Genomic DNA, 25,106 nt, shown 5'->3' on the forward strand with positions numbered 1-25,106 from the left:
AATGATTAATGCATTTTTAATGTTTTCAATATACTTTTATACTGTTTTCCGTTACTGTTACTCCCTTTAACTAGTTCCCTTTTATGTACATACATTATTTATTTTCTTCCAACATGAGACCATTGTTATATTTTTTCATGCACCAAAGACTAAGTTTATTGCGTACAGCCACATCTGGTTGCCCTCCTCTTGTTTTCCCTTTTATTTTATAATGTCAAAACACCGATTTATTAAACATGAAAATAAGCACTTGAGCCACAGTTCTCCATGGCTGGCTATGAACACATACTGTTGCAACACAATACTGTGCCCAGTTCGATTATCATTCAAGTGGTGTTTTTCAGACCTGTGGTTGGGCGGTGAGATTTATGTTTGCTAACATATGATGTGTGTGCTCGACACAAGGGCTTGGGGGTTGAACAGATAATGTAAATATCGGAAAATTTCCTCAATGCTGGTATAGAAATCTCCATTATCTTTGTTTGACGACCAGTAAAGTTATATCGAGCTTCTTAATACTTCATCGACCCCAGAACAGTGGCTGTTTTAGTTTAAAATCTTTTTAACATATTGACTGTGTACATACAAGTGTTCCATAATTCATGACTCACGAGTTCTAATCCGAGTAGAGTGAATTTGTATCCTCAAATAATAAGCGGGATGCCGATGTTTCGAAAAACTGAACCATAAAAGGTTGTGCACCGTATACAAAAACTTTCTTAAACGTCTCTGGTGTAAAAAGCAAATAATCGGCAGTACCAGTGAAATGCTTAGCAACTCAGTTGTGGGAACGTAATATTCTGTCATATCAATTTATATGTATATTTTTGTAATTGGTTAGGCCACAGTATCAGCGATCCGTTTTTGCCCACTCTGTATTGTCCATGGTTTACGTCTATGTACCAAATTACCCGAGTTCTTAATTCAGCATCGTTTCCATCAACAGCATAAAACAAGGTTGTGTTACAGAGGACGAGCACTGTTGGCTGTTTGGAAATGCCAGTCAAACCTTGTCACTTTCTCGGTGGCCTATTAAAGGCAAATGGGCGTGGTTAATTAGAAATATATTTTTTGTTACAACATTGTGAAATTCCCAACGGTGCTCTTTTAACAAGTCTGATGGAACACATAAGCTTGGGAAACATCAGGACGGGGTTAAGTGGTACGAATTTTTACCCATTCATTTGTGGGGATGGAAACTATGTGTGGGGAAGCCAGCTTCGCAAAAAACTTCACGGTTTGATTCTAACAGATGTTACAAAATTATCTCTATGTATGAATCCTACATACGGTTTATCAGAACGATTGCAATGTATTTTATACTGGAGCCCAAGGCTGATGTAAAGTTTAATAATTATTTGGGCTGATATTAATTTTGCTATTTTTCGCCATAGGGTGTTCTCTAATTGACTGAGGAGTGCATGAGGAACAAAATGTCGGTACAGACTTCTGTCATTAGGGAATATCGTAATCAGCAAGCATGTATGTAATTAAGTCCTTGAGGTTCACATACTAGGTCTAATTAATTAATTGCATAATTATTGCATTTATCACGAAGGACCTCGCGATATACATCTATGTACCTTTACCTATATTTTATTTGCGAGATTCGTTGTTTTAGATCTGACTTTTTTTTAGGATCAAACCTGCTGCTGTTTGAAAGAACCGACTTACAAGCATCCTCTACATATATGGGCTAACTGTTTGAGGCAAAAGGCCTCTGTTTCCAGAAGAGCTGATCTCCTGTATCCTGCATGGTGGTGTTATGCGATTAATGGCATCTGTCCTTTGTCTCTTGGGCTTATGGTATAATACGAACATATTATAATGGTATCAAAAGCCCAAAGATCTAATTAGCTGCCAATTCTTACATGAAAACAACGAAAAAGTGAGGTTGAAGTATATTCAGACGTATTGTTGTCATTGCAGTGAAGAATTAATGCGGTAAATTAAGTATCAATGAAGGAATTTCTTGAAGTCATAGTCGCAGTAGTCTGGCAATTCATATCCTTTACACATATAAACAGGGAAGTTAAATTCTATGTTTGTGACGCACCTGTAAAGGTTATCATAACATACAATATACAATTCGAAGACGCGTCAAGGACGGAATATTTGTTACCCTTGACGTTACATTGATCTGGTTAAGTAAAAGTTATTGTTCCAGCTGATGACCTCCGTTGCGAGTTGAACTCTTTGCCTTGGAATTACAAGTAGTCAATTTACTCAGTCAGGGAATACACGAGCGAATAATAAGCAATTGTGAACAATAGTGCAATAATGAACCTTTATGCTTAATAGATCGGTAATAAATGATAATACATACTCTGTCAATAATGAGCAATTATTGGCAGGGGTAGAATACTAACAGTGGTGCATAAAAATGAAAAACTGCACTCTATTGTCTGCAGTGTATAAATATTGCAGACAAGTCCTACAAATTCGTGTCATTTAGTGATGCTTAAAATATTGCCACAGATGCTCTTCTTTGGTTACAGATTATTGGGCTAATGTAACAATACGATCCCAGTCCTGCGTTATTACCAAGACCAGAAGTGTCTCGATCCACGAGTACCTACAAATTGTCTCCGGGGTTTTTGAAGCCCGCAGAGAATTGGGGCCGGGAAATAATTTGGCAAGTCGAATTGTAATAAAACAAATTAAAGGTCCATTAGTTCATTTTAACAAGTTCCTTTCACAGAAAACAAAGCGTAGTTCCATTTCAATCCCTCTCTCATTTCTTCGAATCTCGTCCGAGATGTGAAATCTGTTGCGGTTCTTTTCACAGTTGTTTGCTTCATGCGATATTAACTTTTTTCGGGGCATCCACACAACTGCTATGGTATTAATGTTTCAGGAACTTGTTCTCAGGCTGCGAAGTCCTAGCGTCCTCTCTCAATAATGCCGCTCCTCTGAGCAATTAGCCCGGCTCTTCCTCGATAATGTCTTCATCAGTCATGGCGCTTTTTCCTCCCTCTTATCGACGCTTAAAGAAGGACGTCTTGAAAAATGTGCCCATGAAATATTAAAGCCCGGACGACGTGTTTGGTCTCCAAATGGCACTTTATGGTCGACCGTTCTTTGCCAAGCGAGCATCTGCCTTGTGCTCACGGTACTTCTATGCCATGACATTTTAACGAATCGCGAATCATTTTTCACGACTTATCACAGGCGCTTAGCAACACAATGATTTACTCTGAATAATTTGTGTCCAACGTGAGGGCTTTGCCAGTTGTCCATTTCTCGTCCCACTCCGTGACGTTAAACCAGACCAGTAGTATTCAAATCCTAACACATGTTTCTTCGTTGCCGAAATTAATAATTCACGCTGAAGACTCATATTCTCGACAATTATTGCTTTATATGTTTGTAGACATTGCTCCTGAAAACAGTTCTGTATGCTATCTGCGTGATTCTCGAGAGAACCCTATTGCACTTACAGTGCCACTTCTTTCTTTTAATCTCTTTCATCATCCGTGGTTGGGTAGAAGATGATTATCAGAGGGCTTTTCACCACTTCGACGCCTCTCGTTGTCAGAAGTTTTTGACAAGAACGAATGAGGAAAGGACCCTCTGCTTTTTATTGGGATGGCTTTTCTCGTTGCCTGTTTTTTTGTGTATAACCCATCACTGCCATCGAGTGAAGTGCCCAGATTAATAATGGCGTTAATTTGACCTTCATGAAGTCAAAATAATTTGCTCGCGATGTAACAAATGACGCCATTATGCAACTTTTGTGTCTGTATTTTGTCTTTTTTTTTCTCCTAATTTACAGAACAAATTGTATTGTGAGTCACGCTTTTTGACACAATTGGAGGTCATTGCCTTCAAAAATGTTTGTTCCTTGTATCGGATAACACGAAGTAGAACTCCAACAAATTCTTGAATAATATATACTCGAGAAATACATACGCAAAGTACACCACATCGCCTAAGAGATCCTTAGAAACCACCTGTTGAACGCAGAACCCATGTGAGAACTTGTGTATGATGTTTAACATTAATACATTCATTACGATAGTATAGTGACACGCCTTCGTGCCATGACAACAACGATATGAGGTTTGTAATTTATGTTGTAACATGGTAGATTGTTAATGTAGCAGACTTTACATCGTTACTTTATAACTCAATTAAAAAGAATAACTTCATTTATTGAGCATACCACTCTGTGGTGAATTTCATACAATAGGTCTATCTTACCGAATACTCAATACAGCATAGCAGGACCTCTGCTTCCTCGTAATACGATAACACTCAGAGAAAAATGTTCAACTATCGGAGACTGCCAGGTGCTCGTTTGATGAAAGGACTGCTGTACCTCACAGTTATATGAATCTAATGGGGGGAATACTCCTGAATATTGTTGAGAGCTGATATTATTCTAACGTGAATTTTTTGGCTACCAAAAAACGTTGAAGTTGATGTGGAGGCTACGTGTAGGTGGAGATATTGTTGCAAGGACGTGTTTGCTTTGACATGTTCAGCTTTTACCAGGAGACTGGTCTTCGTAGACCTATCAGGTTTGTAGGCGTTAGTTCACATGCTGTAATGTGTGTTTACGCTCATGTCGTCGGGAAAGGTCGCTACAGTTGTGTGCTGTTAAAGATGTCTGATGGTTTTAACGAGACATTATGCAGATGGCATATAGGCCACAGTCACACATGTTTCACCTAGGCCAATTTCTGGAAAATTGGCCTTGGTGGGTGGAACGTTGAACGAGAGGTCCGTGATGGTAATTGGGTGGCAATGTGGAGACATTAGCTCGGCTTAATTCTAGAGGGTAATCTCACTAAGTACAGACACGCGATGAGCTCCGGGGGCTGGTCTGCGGAAGACTATGACACCTTTACCCATCACCCCTAGAACAGCTTTGTCTAAGCCTAGGGAGATCAGTCCAGGGCATACACATGGCGGAGATGGAGGACCCTGGTAATGACAAGTCTTGTGTCACAGGTCCCCACTGTTCAGCAGTTGTACATGGAATGGTATGGGAATTCGGCCACGCTGATCTCGGTCCTATACCCATCACCCATGTAAACACTGCGATTAAGATTCATCAGGGAAAACGCTGCCATCTAGGGAAACCCATCGAGACCATAATTAGGGCTCACGATTTGTCCCAGTTGCTATAGTTACTCACCGTTCTTCAAAGACTTCGCTCGCCTTTGTCTCTGTCCGTATCACGTTTTGAATTAAGGTTTTCTTTTGAACGAGAAGACAGGTGCTCACGTTCCATTCGTTGAAAACAAATTACCAGTGAGGTCGTTCATCCAATCTGAAAGATGCTTGGTGTGTTTTTTACCCCCTAGAGTAATCGAAATTCCTTTCTGTGTATTGATTGCCTTTTGTGGACAAATCAAATCGCTTACCTTTCTTAAATGCTACAGCACGCATTCTCCACCTCACATTTCTAGCTGTATTTTGTGTGTACAACATTTATAACAATAGTTCTACACCTATTTAAAAAATACACTGCCGTGACATAATTAGTGTAAAACTTGAAGTTCCAGGCTTGGTAAACAGAAATAGCTGGGGAAACTACACCATTTCGTCAAATTCTTGCAAACCTTCTGTCCCAGTGTCAAAAAGTTTGACGCATTGTTCGAAGGCCAGTGGATATATGGATGAATCCCACCCAGCACTCGGTCAGCCTTTTTGCTAAACATAAATGCAACCTATAGTTATAACCAGTGTATACAATCATACTAATAAAACTGTGACTTGTAGCTTCCTCCGCTGTCACTGCTTCGGAGACATTGCTTAATAAGCGGCCGAGGACGTCAAACGTTCATTGAAGACCAAATGTCACCAATATGTACCTTCGTCAGCAATTTGCCGAAATTCGGCTGCTTACGCCGTGCATCCCAGTTTTCCTCAAATCATTGCATGGAAGTAGGCGTTAAACAACAATCAAATAAATAAATAAAAGACTAAATATTAAAACTGTGGTCAAGATGGTGCATCCTATCCAAAACATAGGACAAGTCTATATATTCTCCCATGTCATATGTACATCATTTACACATCTTTTCGTCTTTTTTCAGGTGTCTGTGGATTTTTCTATTTACGTGTTGTCTTGGTGCTCTCTGTTTTCAACTTTGGGACCGTGTCTCGCTATTCACAACCAACCCTACTCATGTTACGGTAGATAAGCGATACAGAGAGGAGCTCGCCTTTCCAGCCGTCACAATATGCAGCTTAAACATGTTCAGGTAAGCTGTTTAATGTACTGTAGCCACCAAATTATACAGCTTAAATATGTTCAGGTAGCCATTGTAACGATATGCCGTTCAAACACGTTCAGGTAAGCTGTTTAATATACTGTGGTTATCATAATACGCAGGTTAAACGCTTTAAGTCAGCTTTTGAATGTACTAAAGTCGTCAAAATTAATGGCTTAGACATGTTCAGGTAACCATTCGGATGTGCTCCATTTCTAACAATATGCAGCTTAAATGTGTTCAAGTAAGCTTTTTAATGTACACCAGTGGTTTCGGTATGCACTTTAAACATGTTAACTAAGCATTTTAATGAAGCTCAAGTAAGCTTTTATATATGATTCAGTTGTAACGATATGCAAATGAAACATGTTCAGGTAAGCTTCAATATACTTCAGTCTTAAAGTGAACATAAAGTCAGCCAATAAAGCTAAATTAATTAATAAAGCAGTATTCCAGAAATTTTCTGTAAATATTTAAAAAGTTTCACAGCACTTATCGATAAAATAAATAGCAAACGATCCTTAGTATCTAGTCACTCATTTGGTGACACCATGTTGCCATGTCATAGCTAGCTAGATTGACGTCACAAAACCTAGGAGCTCTTATGTACAATCGGCAATAAATAATGTGACAATGAGTAAATACAATCTAAAACGCATGACACCCAACTAGAGAGTATCAGCTTTGTTGTGTTCAAACGGCCGATGTCTCTTTTAATTTGGCGCTCGGTCAGGGCAATGTTCGTGGGCACAAGCGTCGTTTTTTCCCGGTCCTGTTCGTCCCCGCCCTACATGTCCCGTGTAAACATTTGGCCTTGCTGGCTGTACTGACTTCAGGGAATTTACCGAACATAGTACGCCCTTCTGATTGATAAAAGACTCTTTCATTCAGATTTTGGGAAAATGTTTTCGTAGTAAATCTGATTTTGCTAAGGAGAAATAACCGTAAGTTACTGCAATATTCTGCCCAACACGTGCGCATTGTGACATGGGCAGCAGTTCTTGGTTCCCTGCCCATAAATGTGTGATCCAAAATGCATCAGTTTAACACTTAAACTAACCGCAAATCCATTTTATTGTATTGTATCTGTTAACCCACTATAAGAAACCACATTGATAATCGAGAGCTAGAAGGTTTTTTGACTTGAGGCGAATTATCACGTGACACTTTCAGTGCTAGTGATTGGACAAGATCATAAGGTCTTCTACAACATGGCTACTGAGAGTGAACTGTCCATCAGTGCCACATCTCATTGCTAAACTTCATCTTTTCGACTTTCAAAACATTATAGAAGATTTTACATATTTTTCTGTGATAGCTGTGTCCTGTATCACTTTTTCTATGTATATATAGTGACAGACTTTATGTTCACTTTGACAATTCACAGCATCGCCATGTTTGTCACACGTGGAATAGTTATGTACATCTGTAACATGACAGAGGCCGGTGGTTTTTGCCGAGCACTCCGGTTTCCTCCATCCATAGTTATGATGAAACTGGGGGCAATCGTATAAGTCAAAACTTCTTGAGTCAAACGAACAAAAACAAAGTTAAAGGAGAAGAACACTTTAAAAAAATGACACTATAGGCTGAAAAGAGCACATTTTTGTCTATCTGGTGGTGCCTGCTGTGTAATTTTGCGATTTTTCCTCGCCATACACGTAAAGCCTGAAAACGGTGAAGCTGGCATAAATCGCTGAGTCCATCACGTCTCCATCTCGAACACCCTGTAATTTATGCTGGGGGTGTGTTGCTTCTCAGCCAATGAGAGTCGTTAAAACTGCCGGCTTGTTCGTGTAAACTCGGAACCTACGCCAACATTCCGGTTTCCCGATCGCCGAGCGGAAAACGAACTGCACTGTTCGCTACCTTCTGGTAAGAAGGGTTCTACCGGAAATATGCGAACTGCACTTCAGCGGTTTCCGACGGCAGTTTTCCTCCTAACACAGAAGACTTCAGGACTAGTACTTAGGCAAAATAGAGTCGCCCACAGTGAATTTTTGGTGCTGACTTTATTTATAATTTATCAACTTGAGGTACATATTAGGATTTTATGGCATGCACCTACGAGGAAATGCATACTCTTTTCAATGGTATTTGATTGATATTTAAATTTTCTTCTCCTTTAAACATGCTTTTTTACATTTTGAATACATCTTCCAGTCGTCACAATATACAGTTAAATAAGTTCAGTTGAAGGTTTTAAGACATTCGTCATAGTACATGTATTTCACCTAAACATGCAAACCTAAAGGTCCTGAATGCACATATCTTCAAGTTGTCAGAGGATGTAACTCAAACATGCTGCCCTGTCGCTCTTCTATCTGCCATACTACGTAGCTTTTACACTCTCAGACAAGATTTTTGAATATTTTTAGGTTAGCCTGCATTAGTCCGAGTATATACCGAACTATATTTAGTTGACATATACTTAGGTAAGGCCTTTATGCAGTCACCTGTAAAACAATGTTTAAATTTGTCATAATAAACGTTTTGCATATTATCTTCACTGGTCGTGTTGGAATATCGGTTAAACGTCTTTAATCAGTTGAGGTCAATAGTACATTTCTGCTATTCCAAAATACACAATCTCGCGTTGATGTGAGTTCTCTGTTACCTGTATTCGAGATGTCAGTGAGAATCACAATGGTTGTTTAATCGATGGAAACAGATATTCGTATGACAAAATGGATGTTCCAGGGTAGCTCTCGAAACGACGTGTAACACAACCGCCAACGAATTAAGAAAGTATGAAATGGAATCATGCAAAGCCGTCGACAGTTTTCAGTGATGTTGGAACGACAAAAGGAATTCTCTTGGCGAATGGGTGAATTCAGTACTCAAATTATGTATCATGCTGGTACATGCATAAGTTGTCGATAATAAAATATGTACACACAACATACACTTTTGTTGAAATCTAACACAACAACTTGTGTTGTTTCACTCAACACTGACATGTGTTAAATAAATTTAAATTAATTTTTTAAAAATAAATTACTAAACAATTAAACACAGGCAAAACCTTGTGTTAATTCAACGCAAGATGCAGTTGTTCAAATATGATACAAGACATTTGCTGGAAAGAACACAAGTTTGTGTTCATAAGCGTTTTTGTGTGTATCTTAGTTGCGCTGTTACCAGGTAAACTTTTGAAGTCCCAAAGTGTTAGGCAATGCAGATTAGTGAGTGTATCTCTTCATCCCGTGTAGCTCATGTCCTTAACCATTCGTTTTACTTGAATTCGCGGAACATTATTTTATACAAAAGACAACCTTTCTAAATGGAGCCAAAGGAGTCACGAGTTACAATGGTTGTATGGATCTTCAATAAAATGACCTTAACGAACTGTTTGACTTACTCCTGACTGGCGAGGGTCGTGCTTATATTACATTGGCATAATTGACCTCTTCGATCTGGGATAAAATTACACACGCTTGCATGCTGCTCCCGAAACTTCAACTACTGGAGCAATTTGTCAAAGAAAATGTGATTTTAAACTAAAGCCCTATGTCTTGAATAATCGACCAATGCTGTGCGCATGGCGGCGTGGTGTCTCTTGTTGGAAACGCGCCCACGCCCACTTTACAAAATTGCTCTACTTAGCATGGCCTTTGAGATTGTCACCGGTGGGCAAATGGTTCCAAATTTACCAGAGTTTAAGGTGTAGACTTCGCATGGAATCTTCCAAAAACAGCGCATCCTTTTTGTTAATTTTATATGTCAGTAGTTCTCTGTTGGCGTTAGTCGACCTTTTCCCTTTTCTTCCGAACATTCTGGTTTCCTTTTTACCGCTGTGTTCGTCCTTTTTGATGACGTACTTGGTTTCTGCTTTGTGTGTGTAACAAACAACCAATCTACATCAAATACATAACAACAGAAAGGTTTGATTGCCACTACACCTCTACTCAGTGGCCAGGAATGAAAGCCTTTGTGCAAACAAGTTATTTAATACCACAGATAATGGACTGCAATAAAAGTTTGTGTGTAAACAAGTTTTCTAATGCTACAGATTTGTATCTCAGGAAGCACTGGTGTTCTCATTGTCCAATTTGGCATTCTATGTGTTAGTCAATCACAACATGTCCCTGGTACAGATTGCCTCTGCTAATAGGTCAGCATGGAAGAATTGTGCAGCCCCCATGTTGGAGGATGCGCAGAGCTGTCAGGTCATGGAGTGCCAGTATGGTTGGCCTCTAGAACAGGGATAATTTTCCTTCCGCCCATTACCGAGAAGTAACATTCGCTGTGCCCATTACCATTGCGAAGACAGTGATAATAAGATAACAAAGGCTCCACGCGTTAACTTCATGTCTATCTATGTGGTAATACAGGAGCGTTATCACACAGTCCCCTTTGTATAGTTTCTCCCCTCCGTGCCGGCATATCCAGTTGTTTTATCACGCTCTGTAGCTAGTGAAGTCAGAGGGATTAAAAAGTCATTAGTGCTGTGCCGTTGGGTTGGTGTATGTCTGTTTTTGTCCACTGGCGTTTGTTGGTTTTTGTAGTTTTCCTGTGCTCGGCAAATTGCTTTGACATTTGTCGCCCAGGCCAATGTTATTCGCGGAAAACATATGGAGGGGAAACGTGGCATGAATGACAAATCAGTCCCACTGGAGTCGTTACAGACGCAGCCTATATTTTATTACCGCTGTCATGTTATTAGATTTATAATAGCAATCAGGTTATGATCGGCCGAGTGTGTGTGGCAGAAGGCTTGTGTTAATAAACGCCTGGTCCCGCTCGGGGGATACTCACGCCGCGCTGTTAGGCCGCAAGTCTAACCCGGATTAGAGTTTTATTATCCGCGGGAGGAATTTTCTAATAGAAAAAGGATAATAGCGATATAAACACGGCTACTATTATATCACTCAGTGCCTCAGTTACAGTCTCCTTACGCCCTGTTTTAAAGCCCAGTCTCCACCGTTGGTTTAACTGCTTCCTGGCAAGAAAGGTATACGTCAGCGATAATGTCGGTACGTTCCTCCGGCTATCCAAGAACCTAACCGTTACGCATTTGTCCATCTGGAAATCCATCAGGCTGTCATCAGTAAATCGGTTAAAGAATTAATCATTTTATTTGCTTCATTAATTGGATCCGTGGCATTAATCATAAAAGAATGCCTCAGAAACATACAGGCATCTCTGGTCACTCCAGCGATAGACGTAAATCAGAGTTAATTTAACAGAACGTTTAGCCATAAGGAAATATACACCGTCAACGATTGATGAAAAAATTATAGTTTCTCTTCTTTTCGTGTTCCCTTTCGTGTACATCGTTCTGCTCATATCCGAACATCGTTCGAACGCGCTTAGAGGGTATTTGCTTAGCGCCGTACCACCTTGAGGTGCCATTACTCGAGGCAGACGAAAATTACCAAATTCCTGAATAATCTGGTCTGGTGACCTTGCTCGGGGAATAAATGGCTGAGAAAAGAAAATGTTGATCTGTTAAATCTCTCGCCAGATACCTCATGTTTGCCCGTTATTCTACCTGTAGATCTACACCGAGTGCATTAATGCATTTGCATTGGGGGATAATACCGACATTACCGTGACTTGACCAACGATAGGTCAGTAGGGCGATCTCTGGCCTCTATTGTGATTCCACGAATACCAGATTTGCGGTGTGACAGAACTTTTCCAAGCGAATCGAACCTTTTGGGACAAGAGAGTTTCACGAGCCTGTTTTGCGAGGAGGAAAAAGAAAAGGAACTAAATAAAAAGCCTCGCAAGGAAATGTGCATCATCGACTCGTGGTAACTTGCCTCTATCTTCAGATTTTTTTCGTAGACTGCCTTATTGTATACTTACTGGTCTCATACTGAGACGTATGTACGTTTATGGACTCACGTAAATTGCAATGACGTGATCGTGCTCGTGGAATCGACGATAAAATCTGAACAGTGTAATCGGCTAGAGCCCATAAAGCCGGTCATGTTGATGTAGTTGGATGATCCAGAATGCCAATTGCCCTTCGGATCAATGAGGACTTATCGCTGGCATTTTGGAACTCTTGCGGGTCTCTGGCTTTTGGCAGGAGGAGATAGGACCGACGAAAGCTACTGTTTAAAACACTCTTCCCGCAAATGTATGTTCAACCATTCCAAGGCAAAGCGCCTCTGTTCATCTGGTCGATATTACATTTCCAATTTGATCACCGCTACCACAAACATTTCGTCCGCGTCAATTTGTTTCCGAAATTTCACGTCACATTTGACAGACCAGGCCTCGATAAAAACGGCTTGAAGGATAAACGAGAAAGCCCATGGTATTGCTGAATTCCAAACAGAACGAAGTAAAGGACGTATTTGGGAGCCCTTTGTCCTGCGCCTCTGAGATAAGAGGTGGTAATTAACTCCCCTTTCTCCGCCCTTCCCTCTAATGAGGGCCGATTGCAGGACTACTCATTTAAGGAAAGAACGACCAGTGGCTCAGTGCTTATCTAGCGAAATTTCAGCAGACGACGATCATATTATAATTAACGTTCATGGTAAATCTTGTGGAATGAGATAAAACGTCCAAGTGAGATGATTTATCAACGCCCCTCTCTTAAAATCCCGAATAATTACAGTATTATTATCAGTTTACTCCTGTCGTTAAAAGTGGTGCGTTATTAAAGCTGTCATAGCCAAACAGGTGATGTGCATATTCAACCAAAATCCACGTCCACAGACAAGTCGTTTTTAGAGTCATGTTTTTGTATCATTCGTGAACCTGAGTAGAAAAATGCCCCAGCCATCCTCTTATCATGTATATTATTGTTCTCTGACAGTGCGCATGCAATAACTTTGTATCAAATAACCGAACCAAATTAATTTTTGTCCCATCTGAAATATAAGGCCTTCAGTTTTGTATTTGAAGTAATGACTTGGGCTGTCATGTCGGCCCTCAGATAAAAAAAAGTCGTGTAAACCGAGCGGAAATTAGTTTGGGCCTCTTGTAAAATAAATCAACTTCCGCCTATGGGCCGATACACAGCGTTCTCACCAGAGCTGCTGGACCGTGCTGAACGGAAACGAAATGGGATTGCCAGCAGACTTTGATCAGCTTAACAGGCTTAGCCGTTCACTGGGTTATGGCGAGTTTATTAAATTCTTACAGGGGACCAAGATTAGGTCGATTACGTTTCTAGACGCACAGATAAACAGACAGCGTCTAAACTATACCTAGAACAGCTTAAGCGCAAACGAGATCCGCTGTGTAATACCCCCAGCATGCAGTGCGACATCGCCTCATTCGATATGGTCAACTAGTATTTATCTTTCCCGCTCGGTCCATAGCTACGTACTCTTTTGTTCTTTCATGTAGTACGTCATTCAATTCGGCGAATATATTTCTGATCATAAAATAGTGGAATTCCTTGGAACCACTGCAGCCATACAGGAGAATGTGACTTGTTTTTCTGAGATTTTGAACGATTGGTGTAGCCCGTCAAATTTCCCATTCGATAGTTCATCCCTCCACTATGAGAACCGTATATGGCATGTCAAGTGTATAAATCATTCGTGAGTCTGAATGCCAACTTAAAATCAAAATGGTCAAGTGGTTACAGTACTAGAGCAGCTTAATGGCCCAGAAGTCTGCCACCGATACGATTGGAGTGAGTTCAAGTCCAGCTCATGCTGGCTTCCTGTACATACGAACAGCTGCCAGCAACGTACGGGTGGTCGATGGTTTTAGCCGAGCAGAGTCTGGCTTTCTACCACCATACTACTGGCCGCCGTCAATGGAAATGGAAACACCGTTCAATTCAACAGATCAGGAACTGGGATGGGACAAATTTTAGCAGTACCAGATACTTCGGAATTTCTTTAATACAGGCATGAAAGGGATTGAAGATTTGAGAGACCTGATTTCACTCGGTTACGTGTGACCGTTTTCCAACTGTCTCACTCTCGTCGGTGCTCTGGCATTACTCTCTGTTATAATCTTTTATAATAGGTGTTGCATTAAGAACTTGGGGCCGCATGACATAATCCTTAATCAAAGACGTGCTAACAAATATTTGAGTCATGGAGGATTAAATTATCTTAGTGCTTTGATTTATTTCTTAAATTGGTATTTTACGCCGTACTTATGAATATTTCATTGATACGATTGCGACCAGCATTATGATGGGAAGAAACCGAACAGAGCTTAATGATTTGTAGGGCGTTGATAGGATTATTGCAATGTTGTATCAAGTACTCACAATTTTATCAGTAAGTACTATAGATCCATAGTGTGCCAATCACAGACTCTGTCGCATAAAGCGTCATTTTGGCTGCTGTACATGCAATGGCATTCGGTGTTGACCAATGGGATAGAGTGTTCTGTTCCAGCTCCGGTTGGTATTGGCGCGGCTTTATGTCAGGTGATTTTGACTCGTACCTTGTCAGCTCCGGTGGTGTCCTCTTCCCATACATACAACTGCCATTGTATAAATGAAATATGCTTGAGTTTGGTTTTAAGTCCTAAGGAAGTAAATAATAAATTAATATATTTCTAAAACTGAGCAATTTTCTATATAACTTCGGAGTTAAAAATCAAAATATGTATCATGCTATCGATTGTTCATTAGGTGAAGCGCTATGGTCTTCATGCCCATAGATGTCGTGCCGTCGTGTAAAAATTTCCCATAATATTTTCTTTCCATCCTGTAATTCTTTCGCTTTCAACGTGTCAGTCATATCCAGTACTATGTAGAGTAATGCTATTGCTCAATAAAACGACATTCTAGGTATGCTGAATCCAATGTTTCGTTTTAGCAAACCATCCCCATTACTCTATATATTGAGCTATTCAGTGGGGAGCGCAATATCCCTGTGTCTGATCGAATGTTACCTGTATTCATACATTACTTTCACATTCATACCTAACTTCTGTTTAATTTTTTCAGATTAACAAAGATCGTCAAGTTAAATCTGTACCCGATTGCCCATTCATTATTACACAAAGAAGATACGAACTGGACGGACAAACAGCTGAGTCGAATCCCTAGCCTTAATACTAGTTACCTGGACTTTCTTCACGCTGTCGGCCATCAGAAAACAGATCTCATAGAAAGGTAGGTTTCGTTTTTGTTAATTATCGGGATACTTCAACATAAATCGTGCTGTTCTTGTCTGTACGTGTAGAGACCTTGATGACTGTAAGCGGTCGATTGTTCGTTGAAGACGACTAATCTTCCACCAATATGGGGTACAAGCCGGTATGTTTTGCGTGGGAAAGTTCATCAATAACTTGCCAAATCTCAGTGGTTTACTCTACGTATTCTGGTTTCCCCCATCTTTAATAAGTGGCTGCCTTCGAGTATAAGTGAAGACCTTCAACGATCAAGCAATTAATCAAAGTGAATGGCACAATCACTTTATTCATACTGGTATCGGTTTACGAACAAGTACATGTCAACAGAAATTAATTACTTATCTTACGCTGTTAAAATAGTGCGTTGAGGAATGTAAATTTTCTCTTTATTATTGTTTGTAGATGAACTTACTTCAAACATTCCTTATCTGAACACTTTGTTTGAATTATTAAAGCTGTCTTACATATTGATGACTTATCTCTTATGATTAAAGATCAATGTTCTCCAGGAAACATTGTGCTACATGTAGCTACCTATTGGATGTAAAATATGTACTTGGTCATTAAAGATAGGGGTTCACTTATAAATGGTCTGTTGAACTTGAATACGTGTTACTGCGCTTAGCTATAAATTCGCGCTGGGATGGTATCCAGTTGTTAGCTTAGCTACCTGTGCCGTGTCGTTCAACAGCTATAGTTTTACCTCTCAGGCATGTTTGCTCTGCGGAAACAATTTAAAACACAAACCTGTGTTTGCCAGTGAGGAAGTCGGCACATTATCTCTGACAACGGTTGGCTTTGTTCGCGATTTTTATCACATCAATTCCTTTGTTGCTGTGTAATTGAGTCTCGCACAAAAGTTTAACTTCGTCAGCCAGCCTTGAGGAATTGTTCTCTCTCTAATGAGATTGCAAATTTGTTTCCCTTTCGGTCAGCACCACCTACCTACGACATTACCTAATACCCCCAGGGTGAGCGGTCTTATACCTGAAGAATACACCTCATCAAAGGCAATAGCGAGTTGTTCACGGATAAGCGAAGTGTTCTAAACAACACATTGGCTGCTAAGCATGGTAACGATATGCAAAAGTCCTATATCGCTTTTCTACATTAATGGTGTTAGTTCCATGCGACCTTGTTCAGAAAGTGTAATATTCCCGTTAGCTAAATACTATATACATAAATATTTGTATGATGACTGAAAGCACTTATACTCTACGTCAAATCCTTTGATGGTGTGAGGAATATTTATAAAAAGGATTCCCATATCGCAGTTAAATTATAGACTTTTTTCTTTGCGACGAAATGACTTGAGTGCCACACATATTTCAACATGCGACATGGTGCAAATATTAAACAAGACTTAAATAACTCACAGGTCTTTTCTCGTTAAGCTGAGTGACAGAAGCAAGCATGAAGAACTTTAAAAGTATTTTGAGTTGAAACAAATCTAAACTGTATTAAATACCAAGGGGACAGATAAAACAAATACAACATCATCACGAATCATCGTAGTGTTTAAATTAACAAAAAAAAAAAAAGAAAAAAGACAAGCGATGTCACCAATCGTTGCGTGCTCATGACGACACATGGAATATGAGGCGGGGCAGTTCTTGACATGAAACTCAACACTTACAATTAAAAAGGTCCCCTGGACTTCACGGATGTAACATAATAATTAGCCCAATGTTTTGTTTTGTGTGGGAAAAACTGGAACGTGAGACAGAAAAAGTTTTAAAAAAAGCCATTAACCAGTACCCCAAGGGTTATTTGAGACGTAGAAAATAGGCAACATAAAGCAATCAAGAGGTCAAAATGCCAGCGTTTGTATCACAGGATTGCTAATTTAGGTGACACTCTATGTAGTTTTGGGTTTCTAAGAGAGAAAAAAATTATTAATGACTAAGAAAACGGCTAATTAGCACAGCAACAAAAAGTGATCGTTTTCGTAATTGTAAATCTAATGATTCCTAATATCGACATAGTTTTTTGTTGTTGTAACATTAACTTGTCTATCTGACCGCCTGTCGAATTTTTTTTTAAATCAGTACAATTCTCATTGTGTTACTTGCATGCTACACATATCCAACCTGCTTGTGATCGTGGAAAATCCCCGGCCCCTGCTCACTTTCCTCCTACCATAATCCTGGCAGCCCTTGTAGATGTGAAATATTCTTGAATGCGGCGTACCACACCGCATTTGTTTCAGTGTAGAATACACACACACACACACACACACAAACACTCCAGGGACACGCGTCATTAGGTCGCCCAAAACTTAAAACCCACCACGGTTTTAAGTAAATCACGCCAGAGAAATGTGTTTACATCGTTATGTAATTTACAAGTTTCGCCCGTTATCGATATTGTTGGAGTTTAGTGCTTTCATCTTTTTATCAGCACCAGGGAGACATATTTGTGTACAGATCTGATGAAGTAATGGCTTCCGGGCTCGTAGAACGATGTTGTCTATTGACTTTGCCCTCAATCGCTTGTTTTATTTCTCACTGATAAGGAACATTAATGAAGCGCCCAGGCCTCGGTGACGATGTAGAGATATCGCCTGTGTGTTCAGAGACGCTCCCTATACTCACGGCCTCATGCTACGTCCGCGCTATTAATGTGATCTTGAGAAAGATTAAAGTTGTTACGGAGCTAGATCCGATATTAATATCTTGATTTTCTACCTGTGTGCTTGGTTTCAGTTATCAAATGCATCACTGGTATCAGGTGCTACCGAGAAACACGGGAAACATTTTCAAAATACGACCTTTTCTTTTTTATTGCTACTCGCTGCGCTATTTTGTTCGTGTGTGTCTCTGTGGACTTGTATAGCATGCGAAGCTGAGACATGATGATAAAAGTTCTGTGTATTTGAATAAAATATGAGAGTTTGTGTGTTAGGAATCAACGGCAAGGGACTGCTATCATGTTAAAAGAACAGCCGGTGATAATTATGTTAGCTGACCCAAAGCACTTTAGCAGGAGAAAAATCTCTGGTCCTTTGTTTCATCTACAAATGAATAAGAGAAGTATTCCTCACCATTGCGCAAGCTTCGTCGTCAAATCTGAAAGTCAATCGAATTAAATGCCTTACACAGTGTTACATGAAAACCAAACGAAACAAAACATTAATTTCAAAATCCGTTAGACTGATACAAGACTAAACAGAAAATTTTGTTAAATTTAAGTTCATCGAGGTCTCAGTAAGAGCATTATAGTACAAAACCAAAGGAAAAGAAGCTTTACCACATGAGTGTAAAGATGTTGTTCCTTGCGCAACTAAATGTCGGTTTCCAACACAGCGATTTCAGCGCAAATATCATCTTAACCGAAACGATGACATAGGCGATGTTATATATTATTGTGAGAAAGGTGATCAACTAGAGCTGCATTGTAGAAATGAACCCAAGCCAATTACCTTCTTAGTATACTAGTATATGTATTGTTTATGCACAGATTTTGACATGGAATGAAGAACTGTCCAATTAATGTAAAAGGGGTCGATCCAACAAATCCCACAAATCCAGGTCAAAATTTAACACCTCATCATAATGCTTATTTTTTTTGGAACGAGAAATTGAAACTTTCACATACTTGTCTTGACATAAGACTTATTTTGGGACTAAAAAATAAATGCTAAAATTGCAATTAAAGTTGAAATCTTAAGTCAGTATCGACGTTTGAGCTTTTAATGGATGCCTCCATATTTTCAGGCTATTTGGTTGTCACAGTTCGTGCTGGTACCGACATGCCTACATTTTTGCATTTGGATATAGTATATGAGTTGACAAGAGATTGATCTCCCATTTTACTATTTCCGTGGAATCGAACCATGTTTAGGATTAAATCGGATGTTGCATTGTAGCACAAGGATTTCAGTTTTCTTCTGCATATTTATGTTACCGAAAATTTTCCAGGATAAGCTAGACAAAGGGTGAATTGGAGTAAGGGTTAAAATTACTGACGTCAAATTAATAGTGTATGGAAACAAATGGCGTTGCCAACAATAACACCTGCCCAAATCATTTTTTAATTATCTCTCCATGTGACTGGTTTGTATTTTTGAAAGATAACAAAGGAATTCGGTCAAACTTTTGTTCGTTTGAAAAATTAGAATGAAAACAGCAACAAAACTGATTTGGAAATGATGGCCAGCTAAATGATTGTTTACTGGTATTTCCATTGGTTTTAGAAATGCATAAATATTTAAATGACAGTCATCAGGATTCATAACAGCTGGCTAAGAGTAGCGAAATCCGAGCCAGACAAGATTTTGCTGGTGAATGTATTATAAGCAAATCCGTTTCCGTCTCTTTTGACAGAAGTGTCCGGAATTTTGACCCAACCTAGGATGCAATTGTGGATGGAACTCTGATTCTTATTCCCGTTTATCCGCTAGGTTTCGGGAAGTCAGATATCAGCTGTCAGTCTGACCTGCATTACAAACAGCTGTTACCAGCTACACATCCCTGTATCCATTCAAACCGATTTAAACATGAATACCCCTGTCTGTCTGAAGGATGAATGATTGATTGATAGATTGGTGTTTAATTATAATGGAGGCGACACCAGTAAAAGTTGGTCTGGCAATTGCATTGTCATAATCCTCCCCCCCCCCCCGGAAAAATATATAAATATGAAGACAATAACAAAGAAAAGGACAAGAGCAATCAAAACACAGAAACTTGAAGCAAAACATAGTTACATTATAGAATGGTGGTCTTTATTTTTCGTCAATAGTCGACCAACAAATAACACACAATGTGTCATTGATCAATATCACTACCATTTTGCTAATTTCCCCTTTTCTGTTTTTTTTTTTTAAATCTAATTTGAACTTTAAATTTTGAGTTTATTTTCATTTATGTTCTGACGTCTGTATGTTTCACTTCTTGATTGGGCCAACTTACTATTTTCCTTACATATATGCAAGGATTTCGTGTATACATTTCTTGTTAAGTTAACTTCTTTCCGTTTGCAATTCACACGTTCTTCAAGCAGCTAATTTGTTTTTTGTAAGAATGATAATTTGCGGCGTGTATGTAACCTGTAGAACTTAGCTATGTGCTAATCGGCCAGATAATAAGGACAGCATACAATGTGTCACCCGCAAAGTAATTAGTCTAAAGTACTGAACGACGCGACCGTTGTGATTGCTTTGCGGGTTATATACATAATGCATTACCTTAGCCGTCGCTATACGCTTTAATGTTTTTACACCTTATGCTTTTATAGTATTACGTGCATGGAAACTTACCCTCAGTTGTTCCTAGATAAATCACGTGTTGACTATCCTATAGTTGCTGGTATAGGTTGATATATCAAACATAAATTTAATCCGAACTGTCATGAGAGTAATTTCACGACGCAGAGAACGGATATATAGAACATCACTTTGTATATGTGTTGTTGTGTTGACAATGCTGTAAAACATGAAGGTCTCCAAAAGGATTTGTTCTCACGTAAAAACAATCTGTAGTATAAATGGCGAATTTTACCTCATCCAAAAGTACTTCTTTCTGGTCTAGGTGTCTTGGTTTATGCCGACAAGATTGTAGTAAGCCATGAAAACTCTAATGAAGACAATACCTTTGATATTTTGCTTTATATTATCTTTGTTCACATTGTAAAATACGGAGAAATCTATTTCCCCATTATAATAAAACTGTCTTAGGTTTCATCTTAATTAAACTTTAATTTTCAATTTTGTTAATTTAGGGGAAGTAAACACTTTTGAAATAACCACTAATTCCTAGTTCCTTGCAAGACACGTTCGTGATCTCCAGTAGATACTGTATATGTATTTTAGAAACTTACTGTTTAGGTACAAGTGTTGTTTTTCAGGTGTCTTTCTACCTGTGTGCTATAATATTGCTAAGAAATGCTTTTTCTACCAGAGTAAAATAAAATAAATCCGCCAAGCAGTCAGTGTTGTGCCAATGTGCCGCGGCGCTCATCGCACTGGCCATGCAAGACAAGAAATTTGGGTACATGGACACTCGAATAACACACTTATCTGATTTGCGATTGTTTAGCAAGCTTTATGAATAACATGTATAAGTTGAAGCTATTATAAATGGATTGAAAAAGTATAGAAACTGGGTCAAGTGCTTTTTTTGTCAAATATCTACATTTAAATACTTGCACCGTGTTCATACTATTTCAGCTGTTCCTGGTATGGGAAGGAATGTGGACAAGAAAACTTTACCGAAATAATAACAGACTATGGGTTATGTTTTGTCTTCCATCCAAAATTTGAACATGGAATGGTGAAGAGGGCAGGTAAGATAAACAGTTATCCTATTTGTTGTTTCATTATTTGCTTTATTTTTTTCTGATGTTTAAAGGAGTGGTCAGTTCTCTTGTGATTAGGAAATTGCGTTTGAGAGTTTGGCTTTTTCCTTGGCGGTGATTTTAAGTTAAAAAATGTTCTGTATGCAAGTGCTTGAAAAGTAAGGCTCACATTTGATTCAGACTGCGGAAGTTGAACAATTTAGTTGTGTGACTATTGTATGCACTTTCATACACAACAAAAATCCAAGAAGTTGTTATAATGTGATCCGTCATATACCTGAGACCGAATGAATTATAGTTGTAAGCTTTAATACTTTCTTCCCTGCCCTTGTGATTATATGCCGTTTTGAGACATGAAAGACATCGTGGAGAAACGTCACGCTTTCATGGATCTGTGGAAGAGAATATCAGATGGAGTAACATCATTGATGACATTTCCGAAGGATTCTTTGACATCAAGATAAGCTGGAATCCGATCAAATCTGTTGCATCCTGTGGCCTTTTAATCTCGCCGCCTTAGCCGCTCTGTCTAAAACGAAATCCGTCTATCCGCTTGAGATATCAGTCATCGTTTCTGTCGTGTAACAAATCCAAACAAAATATTTTCAAAGGCATAAGGGGTATGTTATTATGGAAAAATACCCAAAGAGCAATTCTAGATTATGATCATTAAAACGTGGCTTTGATGGATTTACCATTAGTTCTATCAGTTTTACACAGTGCTGTCTGTGTCTTTTCAAATGAGATTTTAATAACGGACATGTTACATCATACTGATACAATCGAAAAAATCGAGAAGACCTGAGTCTGTTCAACATATAATTTTGTTGTTTTTTTAATTTATTTTTTTAGAAGAAGACGAATAGGCCTGTATATATTTATATTTTCTCGCAATTCCTTGCGTATTGATACGAGCATTACACATACAGCGTGGACTAGACAACGGGAATAGGTAGTTCAATCCGTATCCATACTGAATGAATAAAATGTTCAGCTTATCATCGACGAAAATCATTGCCCCTGGTTAACCGTTTCGTCGGGGCTATATTGGCCAGTTTATTTCACTGTTGAGTTGAGCGCATTGTCAGCAAACCTATTTTTGTCTTCTGTTTTATGACAAGGTTCATGGGCAAATGTAGTGGGTTTAAGATGAGCCGCCATTTGCGTGACGCCGTCTTCACCTCTCGGCTTGAAGGGACCACTTCGGATGTTTTTTCGTTCCTCAGAGGAAAGGGTTCTTTTAAGCGCCACTGATGTTCTCCCAGGGCGCAGAACTGTGATCAGTTGTGGCCGTGCTCACAATGGGTTAGACGAGAGTGGCTTTAATGAAGCTCTCGACGCGAACTTCTGCATAGCGTCAATCTGCCATTGAGACCTTTGCCCCGTATATTAGCAAATATTGCCCGTTCTTGACGAGCTTCAATCACGGCCCACGAAGGACTCATCAAAAAGGACCACCGATAACATCCGGGGGAAAAAAGAGCCTGTTTTCTTTGAAGGCCAGTCACGAAGTGGTATCCTTAGCCGCTCTGGACGACCCTCAATCCGGGACCAAATCGTTTACATGAGAAGACTAATTTTGGCAACCGTATCTGGCTCCATAATTGCAACCGTTCAAAGGTCACGAACGAACAATACGGGTTGCTCTCATAACTCACGTGTGGATGTTGTTTTAGTTTGAAGCCGTCGCAGTGTCTTAGAACATGGCGGTGATGTGTTGTCCTTGGTGGCCTCACGTTTGACCCCCTCTTTCCAATTCGGCTTTTTCCCCTCTCCTGACAATGTATAGCAGGCAGCGTCAGGTTTGCTCTCAGAGACATCGCCTGTCTTTAGGGCCTGTCGATGATGTTTTGTCCTTTGCAAGCAGGGACATATTGTAACACAATGCCCTGCGCTGTACCTCAGAGCCTTTTGGACAACTCTAATTAGGGTTTTTGACCTCGGGCAGGTTTTCCCTTTACGTCATTACGTATGCTTAGTTACACACAAATGACGATTGGGTTCGGTCGAGTCCAATTACGTCTGGTTCCGTGAACACGAGAGAGGAAATCAGTCTGCCTGTTAGCCTGGCAAAGGGAGCAAGATGAAGGGGGTGAGGGACGGATGAAGGGGGAGAGGGACGGGTGGGTGAGGGGATCGATAGCGTGATCTAGCACAATCTAGGACACATTATGTTCCTGGTCTGTTCAATTTGGCCGAACTATCTGATCATGTCTCTTATCATATTTGAGGCTAAACTTTTTTTATCAAATGAATGCTGTCCATGTTTTGTTTTTCGCTGCCTTTGGCATTTCGGTAAGGGTTTAGAGTCTCGGCGATCTCCCAAGGGGGATGTCGCGCTCTAACAACAGGCTTAGATGTAATATGAATCCTGTCATTGGTCCCAAGATTTGGCTGCTTGCGCGGTAATTGAGTTTGGCAATTCTGTAGACGCCGGTGATTGTCTTTGCACGGCAAACATGTACAGGCCAGATCAATACGAGCTAAAGGAAATAACGGGAACGATTACTAAACCTTGATGGAATTTATCCCAAGTGTCTCCGTTGAGCGGTACATTTGTCACTGATTCACAGGAGGTCTTCTGTAAACGCCCTGAAAATGTTTATTTATGTCTCTTTGAAGAGCGAATTCCCGTTTCCTTGAGATATGGCGGACTTTTTATGGGAAAATGAATTGTGAAATAATTTCTCCGCACTGCTTGCTGAACAAAATTTCGCTCAGTCTCTGGCTTAGGAGTGTGTCTATCCATTTAGCCAGAAGTTCCCTTTAAAGCATATGTATGCTGCTTCTACAGCTCCCGAACGTCCCCAGTGGGAGGCGGCCTTACGCTGTTGTAATTGACATTGTGTCGCTCACTAGTTTGTCAAGGTTAGATGCATTGGCCCCACATGACCGGAGCAAACTGATTAATGCCCAATCAAAACGAACGAGAGGAAATGAAGTAATGTGGTCATGCGCAGTGAAGGTTATGATGGATCGCTTGCTGCTAGACGGTTTTTTATCGAATTACTCGACAGGAGTTGAATTCTGTGTAGACATAACGTTATGAAAACTACATTAGTTGAAACAGTTGTCAAGTATCATCCACGAAACGCTCAATCTGGCGTCTGTTAAAGATTTTACATTTTATAAATAACCAATGGGGTTTTCATAGCAATCCGTGCATCTTCGTGAGTAGTGACAGATCTGCTGCAATCGGTGTGTAGGTGTGTAAAGAAGAAAAAAAAAGAGAAAAAGTAATAGTTTGAATGAAAACTGGCGTTAATGACACCAATAAATGAATGTTCGAGGTTTCTACGTCATCTCGACAGCATTTCTGCCGTATCGTGGTCCAGAAGTATTACAAGTACAGATCTAATGCCAAATCAAAGTTATACTACGGTTTAGTCTATTACCAGGTTATAAAGTAACATCAATGATGCACACGTATTGTAGGTTAACGCAGTAATGGTAGAAATTAACTTCATGTCGTGTTGTAAAATTCGTGTAAACGGGTGTAATGTTGTCGGCGCAAGG

The 25,106-nt window shown here is 39.6% G+C and overlaps 1 protein-coding gene across 1 annotated transcript in view; it reads left to right on the forward strand.

Annotated features, from left to right (window-relative positions):
• Positions 1 to 25,106, forward strand: part of LOC135472863 (uncharacterized) — a 76,359-nt gene that overhangs the window by 37,163 nt on the left and 14,090 nt on the right. Inside the window, exons 2-4 of the mRNA XM_064752570.1 lie at positions 6,048 to 6,215; positions 15,106 to 15,273; positions 21,463 to 21,578. Coding sequence (XP_064608640.1) covers positions 6,048 to 6,215; positions 15,106 to 15,273; positions 21,463 to 21,578 — 452 coding nt within the window. The remainder of the gene's footprint in view (positions 1 to 6,047; positions 6,216 to 15,105; positions 15,274 to 21,462; positions 21,579 to 25,106) is intronic.

The sequence above is a fragment of the Liolophura sinensis genome, chromosome 8 (assembly GCF_032854445.1).
Source record: "Liolophura sinensis isolate JHLJ2023 chromosome 8, CUHK_Ljap_v2, whole genome shotgun sequence".
Classification (NCBI taxonomy): Eukaryota; Metazoa; Mollusca; class Polyplacophora; order Chitonida; family Chitonidae; genus Liolophura; species Liolophura sinensis.